General features: G+C 38.3%; 1 protein-coding gene across 1 annotated transcript in view; it reads right to left on the bottom strand.

The window, feature by feature from the left end:
- Positions 1-14,009, bottom strand: part of LRP1B (LDL receptor related protein 1B) — a 556,160-nt gene that overhangs the window by 265,642 nt on the left and 276,509 nt on the right. Inside the window, exons 10-12 of the mRNA XM_062005148.1 lie at positions 11,500-11,671; positions 9,354-9,497; positions 7,091-7,327 (exon numbers count right to left, since the gene is read on the bottom strand). Of these exons, the coding sequence (XP_061861132.1) occupies positions 7,091-7,327; positions 9,354-9,497; positions 11,500-11,671 (553 nt within the window). The remainder of the gene's footprint in view (positions 1-7,090; positions 7,328-9,353; positions 9,498-11,499; positions 11,672-14,009) is intronic.

The raw sequence follows: 14,009 nt of genomic DNA, 5'->3' as shown, positions 1-14,009 counted from the left end.
AACTTTTCCCTCAGGCTTACCCAACACCTTGTGACATTAACTAAGCTCTGTCCTCTCCCACGTGATCCAAATTCCCCGACAACATAAGGTCTCTACAAGGTTTTCCATCTCTCCTCCATCATACCCTTTCCCTTTTCTTTCAGAAAGATCTTTACGGTCCAGGTGTGTATGGTGAGATATAGGGAATTTCCAGTCATTCTCTTTTGGCTACCTTTGGTCCTGGTGTGGTCACTCCTCATCTACAGGATGATCCCACCATTTCTCAGGTGATATCACAGGCAGGGGAAGACTGAGGGGAGTAATGGAGCTAAAGCTGATGAATCAGTGACCACCATTGCTTTTCCTGGTCCCTCTCCTTCACCTTTAACCAGGCTCCAGTAGCCAAGGCACCAAGCCCTTGTTAAGCCCTTTTCCACAGTTCCTCCATGGAGTATTTTGCTGGGCAGGATGGAGTGGCTGCTCCATTTATGCTGACAACAAAGCCAGTGCTTATAGGCCCGAACTCCCTGGAGTTGGGCCAGTAGAGCCCACTTCACACCCTATACCAGGACTGGTTCCTGCCTCCAAGCAGGGGTTGTGTCTGGCTTGCAGCACTCACTAACAGCCCCTTAGCAGGCCATTATCTGCTCAACTTGGTGCCCGAGCCCCTCCTTCAGGGCCTTTAGGGCACACAGAGTGAGGCACCTACCAGGCACCTCTCCTCCCAAGTGCCCCCACCCCCACCAACTGCCTCTGACACCAGGTCCATCTTGAGCTGTTCCTGACTGCTCAGGCTGAAGAAGCTGCTTTAGTATCCCTTCTGAGGTCAAATTTGGGGTGGAAACCCTCGTTTTACTGTTACCTTGTTTGTCCTACTTGGAGATGTGATCCTACAGTACAATTCCACTGACAGGAATCTTCAAGAGTTCAAAGCAAGAATGAAGATTGCTTTTTTCTGTTCACATTTATGCTGGTAATGCTATCTAGATGAAAACTTTCATCGGATTCATTCTCTCTCACCGGTGTTGATGTCAATTTCACATCAATGCTGGAGTTTTTGGAAATATATTCTCACAATAGATGATGCAAAGAGATTTCCATTAAAAAGTAATGTATTTTTAAAGAATGTGGATTTGACAAAATCACTGATTCAACTTAAATCTTGCTTACAACAGATACATTTATGAAAATGTGCCAAACCAAACACAACTGTTTACTATTCGAACTGTGCTGCCAGGCACACAATTTAACTGTCAGCTTTCCAGACAACAACATCACATGAACTCCTGAAGTACTGGTCTGGGACATTTCAGGTTTTATTTGGGTCATTTTCACTGCAACATCTGTAACATCTGTACAGTGGTGCTCTGATGCCATCATCTAAATCTTACCTCAGACTTTTCCACCAAGATGCCTCTCCATAACACAACCAGTAAATGCTAAGGGAAAGGTCTTGTAAATTGCCTTTTGCAACATGCCAAGACATATTTCCTTAGGACAAACTCTTAACCAATAACATATTTTAGACCCCAAACAACTTTACCAACTATCACACTAATAAACTATCTCATTCCCTCCAAGAAACCAGTGAAATTCTTTGTGATGGATGGGAATGCAAAGCTTTTCTACTGAGTCACAGTCTATATAAGTTATTTATTGCAGTACAGAAAACTTTCTGCTTTCTATAAGCCATGGATAACACATGCTGTGTCATCCTCAATATACTAAGATAAAATATTGCCTTTTTACTCACTAAATGAAATATTGGGCTTTTTATACACTTGGATGCAATAACAGCATCTATAAAAGGTTCTGTTACAATCTCAGTAGCACTGAACATGATAAATTACTTCTCAGTGTTTTTGGTTGAACGATGTTTTTAGTGATTGTAATATCACCACATTTCCCATCAAGTTAGCAGAGCTATTTTGTCATAGATAAATGTTTAATTTTTTGTTCATTTTATAACTATTACCTTTAAAAAAAAAACAAACCAAAATGCACTTAAATATAATGTTGAAGTACATTAAGATTACAATATAAACTCACACCGTATGCTAAAGTTTAAAAATAAATAGGATTTCCTTATTAAAAGAGAGACTTCAGTCAGGATGCTTTCAATATTTAAAAACAGAAAGTAAAAGAAGCTGATGGTTACTGAAAGTCGTAACATGACAGCCATGTAATACATTTAAAAGTGGTTTTTTTTCCCCTGATCTGTATCCCATGTCTTGGCAATGTCAGCAACAATGGACAAACAGTACAGAGGAATAAAGATAAATATGCAAATGAGATTGTATTTATTTAGTTACTTTAACATAGAAGGAAAGAAAATCTTGACAGGAACATAGAAAGTAATTGAGAAATGAATTTACTTGTCTTCAGGAAATCAACAAAGTCTAGAGCAGTTGAGGATTCGTTCTGATTTTAATGCTACCATTCCAAGTGTGTAATTATCCCATCCCATGCATTTAGCTTATGTTAAATTTCACACTCATGGAGGTGTAGGTATATAAAACTGTGATGTATTTTACACTTGCTAGGTTTGTTGGGTTTTTTTCCTTTAACCCTTGAACTGCAGAGCACAAACTACCACCTGCAGTGACCTGAACACTAACAGGAATTAAAGGTCCGTAACTCCTCCAGGTGCCAAAATATGTACTTACTCAAACATGGAAGCAGTTGAAGCCTGACTAACTCTGTATTAATATGTGTTCTTTTGGGGTTTTTTGACCACTTAGTGGAAGAAGGGTTACTTTATTTCGTTCCATTATAGTTCCATGTCACAATTTCTGTGTTCCTGTTGCCCAGATGCAGAAATCAGTAAGAGTTGAACTTGCAAATCATCGGTCTGTGATATGTCCTCTCCCTATTTTCTCAAAATTTTAGGATTTAATTAGACTTGGACCTCCACCATATCTACCAAGTTAACTTCAAATCATTGTTAGTCCAAAAGATATTACAGAGAGAAAAAACTGTACCCTGCAAAGTATCACATATGATAAGGAGTCTTCCAAAAGAGCTTTAGCACTTTAATTCTCTTTTCTGACACGCCTAAACACCACTATACGTTTTGGGAACTATTTTATCTTGTGATTTTAAAAGCCTGATTGAAACAATAGTGTCAAAAAACACTCTCCAGATGGAGGATTTAAAATAACATACCTAACCCAGCAATCATCTAGTCTGACAAGAACCATCTAATCAAAGGACAAAACAATTGAGGATCAATCAGAGTGTGTGAGATCAGTGCCAGAAGCTCGGCCAGGTTCCCCAGGCTGATGGACACTGTCAGCTTTATTTGTTGTTTCTCAGTGCCTTCGTTTAAAAGGGCAAATGTCAGAGTCAGCTGAAGCTCTCTGAAACAGTGGCCTTTGGTCTTGGAGTGTATGTTGAGAAGACAGAAGTACAAAGTATAGCAGGGAAAAGAACAGAGCATCTCACCAAGGACTTGGGAGTCCAAGGCTCGCAGAGAAAGACTACTGAACGTAACAGGGTACAAAGACAAGCTTCAAGAGTGAAACTAAAGTCCTTTAGGGCTCAGAGAGGACTCGACAGACTGCTCAACTCAAGAAAACACTGACATCACTAAACAAGCTTGAGGACTAGGAGTGAGTTGTTCAAAACCCATTTTATTTTTATCCTGTCTGACCTAGAAATTTTTGGTTAAACACAATTTTTATACCTAATAAAATCAACTTTTTAATGAAAATGTGGGTTTTTTCTTCTTTGGAAGACAAACCAACCCAAATAAGTACCATATCAGCATCAACAGCAAAACTAATTATTGTATCAGAATGCTAGATATCTCTTAATATTTACAAGCATAATGATCCAAGTATATTCAGTTTCATATATTGGTAACTGTATCTGAACTACGATGCATCCTGCAGTAATTCTGGAGCATCTATGTTTCTAAACCAAAGACAGTCAAAGTCCAAAAAAGCTACTAAATATATCAGAAAGTTTTAAGATAATGGAGATTTCTCAGCACAATCCTATAGAGATGGATTACATGCTTTTTGTGAAGCTATGGTTTAAAGTTCACTTTTATTTAACTATCTAAAAGCTCAAAATCCATTCCTTGCTTTTAGGTGGGCTTCACAAAAAACAGCAAACAGCAACAAGATAATGGTTACTCTGCCATTCTGGTTAAACAAAATTGATTTGACTTCAGTAAGTCAGTCTTTCTGCAGTGAAGCCCTTTGAACATAGAAAGGATGAGGTGAATAAAATGCCATTTTGATCATTGTTCACCTGATAATTGAAACATTAACATTTGTAATTCTGAAAATGCTACCAGAATGGTACAATTACCAGAAGTATGAGGGCTCAAATATACTGAGTACAGATACAAGAGTCTATTTAGAAGAATTGCGGTATCGTTTTTAAACATACAAGCAGAGTGTGTAATTTGCCATAGAATGGCCTAGCTCAGCAATGTCAGGTAGATCATGTGCACTAATAGTGCCTAAAATGCTGGATTAACATGAAAAGCAGTGAAAAAATCCCCAAACTTGCATGCATTAGGCAGTAAAATAGCTTCCAAAGATCTTTACAGACTTACTTTGAACTTGTTTAAGCAAAAAGTGTGCCCTTAACCATTTTTGCTAACATATACAAGTGACTATTGTAACACGTTAAGGCTCACAGCGACCCCAAATGAGGACAAACATGTTTATGTTACTTCAACTGAATAATATATAAATATTATTAAAAATACCAGCTTTTTTTCTATTTTTGTTTTAAATTTTAAAAAATTGATGTCACATGCAAGTTTGAAAGCTTAATTATAGACATTTCTGTTGGTGTTGAAAGTACACGACTACTGCAGTTGTACCACCAACTCTAGGACAGGCCGTGTTGTGGGCTGTCAAATACTTATCAATACAGCACAGCAGTTTGTTTCCTGAAGTGAAGAGTAAGAAATCAGCTGAAGGTATACGAGAAATCAAACTCCAGCAGTGTTAGGTGCTTAAGATTCTCAGTTCCCAGTTAACAGCTTGCAGGATCAGGCTCTCGTGTAGGCAAACTGTAATTATCTGAGTTACAGTGTTGTTTGAGTTAGCATATCTGTTCTTGCAAAACCTGAGAGTCTCAAAAAATGACAACTGCTAATCTGAGAAGTGATACCTACAACAGACAGAGTTCCTTAGCAGCATGCTGTTCTGAGCGAATATTAAACCACCTCCCGACATACCTGATTTTCTCTAGTAGCCTTCCACCGAGGAACGATTTAATCTGTTCCTGCTGAGTTCTTGTGAGCTGACAAGAATAAAAGCTGAGGTGGTATGGCTGGAGGCCGTATTAATTTTTTAAATCATGAAAAATACATTAACAAGTGTTCTTTAAGCATACTCTAAAGTTATGAAACTACACCGAGTTCTAACTAACGATGTAAGCTCCTGCGGAAGCTGGGGGAAAATGACTAACATTTGTTGTTGTTTGGGTAAGTATTAGGACCACCAGTTGTTGGATAGGACCACCACCACTGGATAATGCATAACTCTTGGTATTGCATTGGTATTTTTGCTATGTTGTACTTACAAAGGTTACAGTAAAATATTGTTTAAGAAAGATTCTCTTCAACTTGCCAGTCTGATATACAAAGTTTGCTCATGTCTGCATTTTTGGTTAGACTAATCCCAACCTGTTTGACACCCTTCAGCAAGGATGCTCCTTGATGTTGTCTTATAATGTTTACATCTGCATACTGTCCACTCCTTGCTCTACTACATATTTAGATTACTTTGTTGTAAAATGCAATTTGTATTATTCAGTAAAAGGTCAGCAATGAAAGTTCTGTGAGGTATATTGTCCATTTCTATATTCACAGTGAAATGAAAAATTACCAGATTGACAGTTGGGTATTCATTATTTACTCAGCTGCCTTTTATTGAGCAATCACCAATCTAGGGTGAAGAGCCATCTATCTGTTCCTCACAAATGGTGCTGAAGGGATCTTTGTGCAGACTTTGAGGTCTGTGGAGAGACCTTACACCAAAACAGCACCATATCATAGAATCATAGAATGGTAGGGATTGGAAGGGACCTTTAGAGATCATCTAGTCCAATCCCCCCGTAGAAGCAGCTTCACCTAGATCAGGTTGCATAGGAACATCACTGCAAACTGGAGACAACTTCTGAGTCGGGTAGATTAAAACATGGGTTATGAATGACAGGGAATGAAAATCCCTGTGCTAGAACAATGGTATTTTAGATCCTTTCACTGTCTCAGACTTCAATTGACAAGTAAAGATATTAAGCTCTCTGAAGGCAATGATGAATATTCATACTATTAATTTGCTTGAGTACTAGAAAATAATTACTGTAGAATGGATTTCAACTGAGGCAGCTGTTACCTCCTGCTGAAGCAGTCTTTCATGAAAAGAGGCCAATAAAAGAAAAGCATGGGCTGACAAACTGGGAGTTTTATCACTGAAGCAGCATTTAGTGTGACAAGATATGAATCTGGTAAAAGGGAGATTCTGCAAAGTGTCTTGAACTGGAGAACTGGTGGTATTTTCTCTCATTGTTATAATAAATGGTACAAACATCTTAATTAAGGTTCTAAAAATGCTTAGGGCTATCTGTTTCTTCCACATATACAATGGAAAATGCACTAGGAAAGACAATGTTTTTTTTTTCCCTAAGGAGTTTGCAAGCACCACAGGAAGCCTCACTGCCAAACTACTCGAATAAGCTCCAGAACCCGCATTGTGATACAGGTTGGAGTGATAATGTTCTTAAAAAATCCACAAGGATATGGGATGGCTCAGCAAATGATAACAAAGAGCTACAGTATGGGACTGCAATTATCTAGATACTGAAAGAATACATTGGAAGTGTAGGAGTTACTGGTGGGTATAAGCTTAAATGGACAAAGTAAGAATTCACACCCAGAGCAACTTCACCAAACTTTACATTTCTGCACTCAGGAAAAACAAACAAGAACTTGTGGAAAAAGAAGTATCCCCAACTCTGCTGAAGGTCTAGTTTGGGTCTGTTTTCCATGGGAGACCTAAATAAAACTTTAAATTGTCTGTAAATGTCAGTTCAACTTCTCCTTAGCGAGATTCTCTGAATGTCACTATCGGTTCGCATTGCTTACCATCTTTGAGGATTGTTTCTCTCTCTGTGCCATCAATTTTCTGTCGTCCAATTAGGAAACTGGTAGTATCAGCAAAGTAAATGTAATTGGTTTCAGCGTGGAAGTCCAGAGCACGAGGATTGACCAAGTTTTCTATAGGGATCATGTATTCATCAGATACTTTGGTATTCAGGTCCATTCCCCGTATTATTCCAGGGCGTCCCTTCCCATAAAAAAGAAACAATTCATTCTTTGGTCCTGCAAAAGAAAGATTATAAACATAAACAATTGATGCTGCCTAATCTTCTTTACAGTGCATAATGTCACTGTTTAATTAACTGGCACAATTAGTGATGGAACAGAAGCATTATTCAATCCCAAAAATTAAACTTTCATATATTCTGAAGGTATCTAAACTCAAGAAATCTAGCTCATTATGTTACCTTAATTAAAATACAGATTACTTCCGTGAGCTGCTTACATCTCCTTATTTTCTCTGTAAAAGTTCACACTGAAAAGCAATGTTATATCACAGAATGACTCTGCATCTACTGTGAAATGGACATATATAGCCTTTGTAGATGTTAATTTTACAATTCATTAGGATCCATCAGTGTAATGTAGACCATGACTGAAGTCATCATTAAATCTAAGAGGACCATAAACTCCAGCGAATACAAACTATCATTTTTTTCCATCTGAAGTTTCTCACAAACAAACAAGGCAAAAGATTACAGTGAGTTTCTTTCAAATGGGAAGGAATAAAACAAATAGAACCACACTGTTGTTTCACAGTGAGATACAGAACATGGGTACCAATATTTCCTACTTCTGAAGAGATTTTTTTGAAACTTAATCAAGTAGGTTAATTAAAAATAACTGAAGCTTAGTAAGGTGATTTTCTTTCCTTAAATATACTTATAAATAGCCTTATAACTATTGATATATCTATTAAAGTACTCTAAGATATATACTTTTTCTAATCCTCTTCTTTCGTTTTTTTCTGGATTGTCAATGAAAAACACATGAGGTTTGTCTGGGGGCAAATACATCCATCTACCAGCCTTCATCAAGGTATCTAATTGCATGTCCTTCATCTGAACTAAAGAAACGCCACTCGATCAAGAAACCAGATTAAAAAACTAAGTGTTTCCCCAAACTTTCAGGACTGTCCTGCTGGCTGTAGGTGACCAACAGATTGTGTATACCTCCTGTCAGGTATAACCAGAGTTATACAAATCAAACTGCTTTCACAAAGTATTACGAGAAAAACCTTGCCTTCGCATAGGAACATGTCCAGGCAGGTTGTGAAGACCTCCAAGGAAGGAGACTCCACAACCCTCTGGGCAGCCTGTGCCAGGGCTCCCTCACTTCAACAGTAAAATAGTTTTTTCTTATATTTAAGTGGAACTTTTAGTGTTCCAGCTTCATCCCATTACCCCTTGTCCTGTTGCTAGACACAATAGAAAAAAGGGCTGTCCCAACCTCCTGACACCCACCATTTAGATATTTGTAAATGTTAATAAGATCTCCCCTCAATCTCCTCTTCTCCAGACTAAACAGCCCCAGTTCCCGCAGCCTTTCCTTGTATGAAAGATGTTCCAGTCCCCTGATCATCTTGGTGTCCCTGTGCTGGACTCTTCAGAAGTTCTCTGTCCCTCTTGAGCTGGGGAGCCCAGAACTGGACACAGGACTCCAGATGAGGCCTCACCAGGGCAGAGTAGAGAGGGAGAAGAACCTCCCCTGACCTGCTGGCAACACTCTTCTTGATGCATCCCAGGATGCCATTGGCCTTCTTGGCCACGAGGGCACATTGCTGGCTCATGTTTAGTTTATTATCAATCGGGACTCCCAGGTCTCTCTCTGCAGAGCTGCTCTCCAGCTGTTCGACCCCCAGCCTGTACTGGTGTGTGGGATTTAGGAATTAGGAGTTAGGAATTGATTGCATGGGTGGAGGTTGGATGTAATGAACTGCTTAACAGCATTTCAGTACCTATGTTCTTTAAGAACACACAGTATATAAAGAAGACGACTGGTTAGGGTAAAACTTGTGATGATTTTCAGAATTCTTTAAGCAGCATCTCAGGTTTAGTTTGTCACTTCTGCAAACTGAGCCAAATCAAATAATTTCAAGGGAATGAACAAAGGTACACATTGCAAGCAATTTTTAACCCAAAAGCAGTCCATGTGATTTTTATTGTTACTGAGAAGCATGTTAAACAATACCCAGAACCATACCCTGGAATACCAGTGGCTGGCAGACTCTTTGATTTAAATAACATACTTTTGCATGACCTGCCATCACTCCCCAAGATGAAACCGGTCCTGCAGCGACAAGTTCGTGCTTTATAGTTGCTGCTGAGCAGACAGATGTGCGAGCATCCCCCCGGCATTCCATTTGGGTCCACTTCACACGCGTGGCTCCTGACTACGGCGGATGAAAAACAGCACGACTCAGATCCATTTAAAGCAAGATAATTATATGCATCAGCGTGTAGAAAGTTTAGACAGGGGAGGGGAAAAAAAAACACAAAAGGAATTTGTGTCACAATAAATCTTTCCCCAGAATACAACTACAAGGGAAGGTGATTTTCTTAAATGCTACCCAAACCAGACAGGTAGTTCAAAGGGCCACCTTGTGGCTATCAAGCCATGTGCATTATTGTGCTTGATCACCCATTTTTGAAGAAGCTTCTGCACAGCATTTCCCAAGCAGTACTCTCCTGGAGTAGTTGACACTTTCCCCCTTTTTTATTTGTTGCTTTGGTTCATTTGGTTAGTTGGGTTTTTTGAGAAGAGAGTGAATCTCATTGCAAATGCAGTTTGCAATTCACTGGATTGCTTCAGACAGCATCTTTCTAGGGGAGACACCTGTGCAGAAACTAAAGAACAGAACAAGCCTGGAAGCCTATTTCTATATTTGTATAGTTGGGACATAAATCCAAGCCCAAAAGCCAAAAATTACTTTCCTTTGACTTCATGTTTTGAAAGGCACAGATCTAAATTATCAGACTAATATATCAAAGTGACTTTTAAAAAACTCTTCAAGGTAAATCAGGTGAGAAAACAAAACTTACCTTGCCATCCTACATTCACTAAGCTGGCTTATAACAGACCAATAGTATTTTAGCTCAAAAAAATGTTTTTCTCTTCCCTCTGCTTTCCCTCAAGCTTTTTAGTTGCTTTTTTTTAAAAAAAAAAAGTAATCAAGTGGTTTAAGGTCGATAATGTTAAAGGTATACAGCAACTCTACCAAGCTGAGACAGCCTTTACGGAGAAACTTGACAAGCAACAAACATGTCCACTTAAAACAAAAGAAGTAGCAGAGTGAACAAAGGGCAAGAGGAACAGAGTAATCACAGGATGTAATAAAAGATTACACTGTGCTCATGTCTCTCCTCTGCTCAACCTCTCTGACTCCCTCAGGGATACAAGAGGGGGGCCTATAGCAAGGAAAGAATCTTTGCAGCCTCCCTCATATACTGACATCTGCAAATCAATGGCCTCAGCTATAAGGTGAAAATTTCTTCATCCAGCCTAGATCAATTTAAAGTTTGTTACTACTTCTGAAACTTCTCTAAAAGCAGTCAGGGTATTTTAATAACACTGATGTTGATCACCAGAACTGATATATTACCTTTTCTGTCTAGGCAGTCATGACAATGATTATTGCTATCAGTCATATCAAAAAGTTCTGATAAATTATGGCTGTAAACATTTGAGATCTTGCTATCTTTTTACAAAGTTCCCACAAATCACTGTCCTGGATGTTCCCACCACTATCCTGAATGCAGGATGTATGTGTTTGGAGCCACCATTAGAGTCCTATAGGACAACAGACCTCAGGAACTGCCATTTTACCAAAAATTCTGAGATTACAAAATGTTTTCCATTCTCGACAGAAATGAAGATTCCTTTCACAGAAGGCAAGAATGATATTTAGACAAACCAGGGAAAAGGTAACAGCAATTTCCCATCTCACCAACTGCTATGCTGGCAGTTAGGCAGGCTAGCTGCCCACATCTCCACCCTGTTTTTGGCAAAGATAAGGGCCTTGCTGAGGTTTGCAGTCTATTTGAAAGGCAGGCCCAGAGAAACCAGGAATCTCTGAGGTCTGAGACCCATGCATGTGGATGGTATTAGACATTCAGTAACTTTGAAGACATTAAATTCTGAAAACTTTGAGTGTGTGGAGCCAGAAAACTGCAGACCAGGGCTCTTTGGTGGTTCTCCAAGTTGAATGCTCAGGAAGCAGTTGTGTTAGAAGCTTAGAGACGCAGGAAAGCTGGCAGTAAGCACAAACTAGGCAGGGGAAGGAGCAACAGAGTGTTTTGCATTTTCTGAAATATTTTTCTGGAAGAATCTTTTTAACCAGATATTTGCATCATTCCTGATTTTACATTCCCTAGAAAGAGGAATTTTGACCTTACCTGCGGTTTGAGTTCTTTTCTGGTATACACGGATCTCTTTGGCGTTCTCAAGTCTACCAAGGGACTGAACATCAGTGCCATTATATCTGTTTATTCGTAAAATGTTGAGATTATCTGAATTGACTGTGTATAAATAGTTTTCAAATACTGCCAAACCACAAAGATACCTAACCTGGAAAAGAAAAAACAAGAATGATATTGTTTTAGCTATTTCAGGTGTATCTACGATTTGTAAACATCAAATATTGCACCAACTTACCTGCTAAACTGTACAAAAGGATTTCAGAAGATGCAGATAAATATTTGTAAGTAAAAAATGCAAACTATGCTACAAGTGGAGTTCACATTCTTGCAGTCCCAAGTTTACAATTGGAAAAGCTTTGTACAACAAAGGCAGACAACTCAAAATCTTACCAAAATTCATTTATCTTCTGAATTTCCAACCTTCTCTGCCTTTTAAATTAAAAAACTCCTGCATACTTATATTAAGTACAGCAGCTTATTTTAGTAGTAGCTAATATTAACAAATAATAAGATAAATTAACTAAGATTAACTATCATTAACTAATGCATAAGGTAAATACTGATATCTAAAATACAGTCTAAAAGTTGAATTTATGCATTTTTTTATTTGTTACAATCAAAGAAAGGCAAACAGTCCAAGACACACCCACTGGAAGTTTTCTTCAGCAAATAAATGGATTAATAAATAGATTTCCTCAGCTATATTTGCGTGTCTTTTGTGTTGCTGTCTTTGGTTGCAGTCACACGATACCGTTTGTTTCTCAAAAAGGGAATTCTAAGGTTGTATTAATCCGTGATGTGTCTGGTTAGGTTGACTAAAAAGTACCTAACGTGAGTTAGTTGGCCAACCACAGCTTGAATGTGAAGTGTTCAGTGATCTGGCACTTGGGCTCAACTTGCAGATTTAGAAAATACACAATGTGTCCCTGGCAATTTTGAAAGCTGAACAAATTGAAGAGAATTTGTTGGCAGATGTTTAATATTCACAGGCTGAATATCTTACCAGTTTAATCAATAAATTGTTCACCACAAAGTATTTACTTCTCTCCTGTACTCACAAATTCAGATGTATGACAGCAAAAAAAAACCCAACCAACCAAACAACAAAACTCCCACCCAAAAACAAAACTATATATCAAATACATCAGTCCTTTCTGGAAATTACCCCTCACCTTGGTTAAATCTTGCCAGGAAGAAAAAAATACAAATAATTGAGCTCAATGGAAGTGTTTGATTAAGACCTGACAGAAATTCAATCAATTATACCAAGATGGATAAGAAAATAGCCTTGAAAATAGTGATGCATCTGTAGCAAACTGCTGAATTCTCCTTTGCACTATAATACTTTGGTCCCCATTTTCATTGTGTCAAGCTTTATTATTTGACTCCCATGAGAGCTTTCCCATATTCACAGTACTAAAACTGTGTGACCTTTCTACAATGCACTTTATGATGACTCAATTATTTGTATTTAATAGATGCATTTGTTGATTTTCACATCTCGTGGAGCTTCCCAGCTATCTTATGCATCAATGGAAATGTGCTTCCTACAAAGAATAGTCCTTTGAAAGCCATCTAGGCCATCAATCATAAAAGCCCATTTCATTTGCAAAGCATGTCTTCGATATGCTTGTACTTACTTAAGAAATAAACTTGAATCCCTACATTTACTGAGAATAGTTTTCTGGTTTAATGTTTCCTTGGACTAATGAGGAGTAAACCTGGAGTAACAGTCATTATATTACAGAAAAACCTGGCCAATGCAGGCACAAAACCTAGTGAAATTATCCATTTTTCATTTGAGTGGAAAGAACACCCATATGCTTGTAATTTAGAGACAGCAGTGACAATTGAGGCCAAACTTCTTAATACCTTCACCCATATTGAAGGAAACAGACTCCTTTCTTAGCTAGTTAGAGAAGAAAGATTCCCTCTGAAACTTTTAAAAGAATCCTCCTTTGCATCTAAATTTCAGAAGGAAGAGAAAGAACAAGCATCTCTCCAATGGCAGCAGTAAAATTCAGTTACAAGCCTGGGAAAGTGTTTGTTAGTTGCTTCTGAAAATGGTTTTAAGTTTCTATTCCAAAATGTTACCTGAAAAATAAAAGTCCAGAACAAGTGGCTAAAAACTGAGTAATCTGGTGAAATATATGAAGGTGTTTGCTTTTTAGCCAGGTGACCTAGACTGGTTTTTGTCACATTTTTCTGCCTATTTTTAAATGGTTGTTATTGTAACCAGCTGTCTCCAAACAGTGATTACTTGGAAGCAAGCAAAGAATGAGAGCAGAACAGGTAAAATGATTGTCCTGTTGCATGTTTTTATACACTGTTTCAGCTCAGGCAAAAGCAAATGTACTCATGGCAGCCACACCAGCTCTGAGAGTCCAAGGAGCAAGGAGGAAAGTTTTGTCTTTGCTAATTATACATTTACATAAGTCTTAGAACAGCCAGGGAGCCCTGCCCTTCCCTGCTACCTACTACCCCGT

The sequence above is a fragment of the Colius striatus genome, chromosome 11 (assembly GCF_028858725.1).
Source record: "Colius striatus isolate bColStr4 chromosome 11, bColStr4.1.hap1, whole genome shotgun sequence".
Lineage (NCBI taxonomy): Eukaryota > Metazoa > Chordata > Aves > Coliiformes > Coliidae > Colius > Colius striatus.
This window is presented reverse-complemented; position numbering and strand designations above follow the sequence as displayed.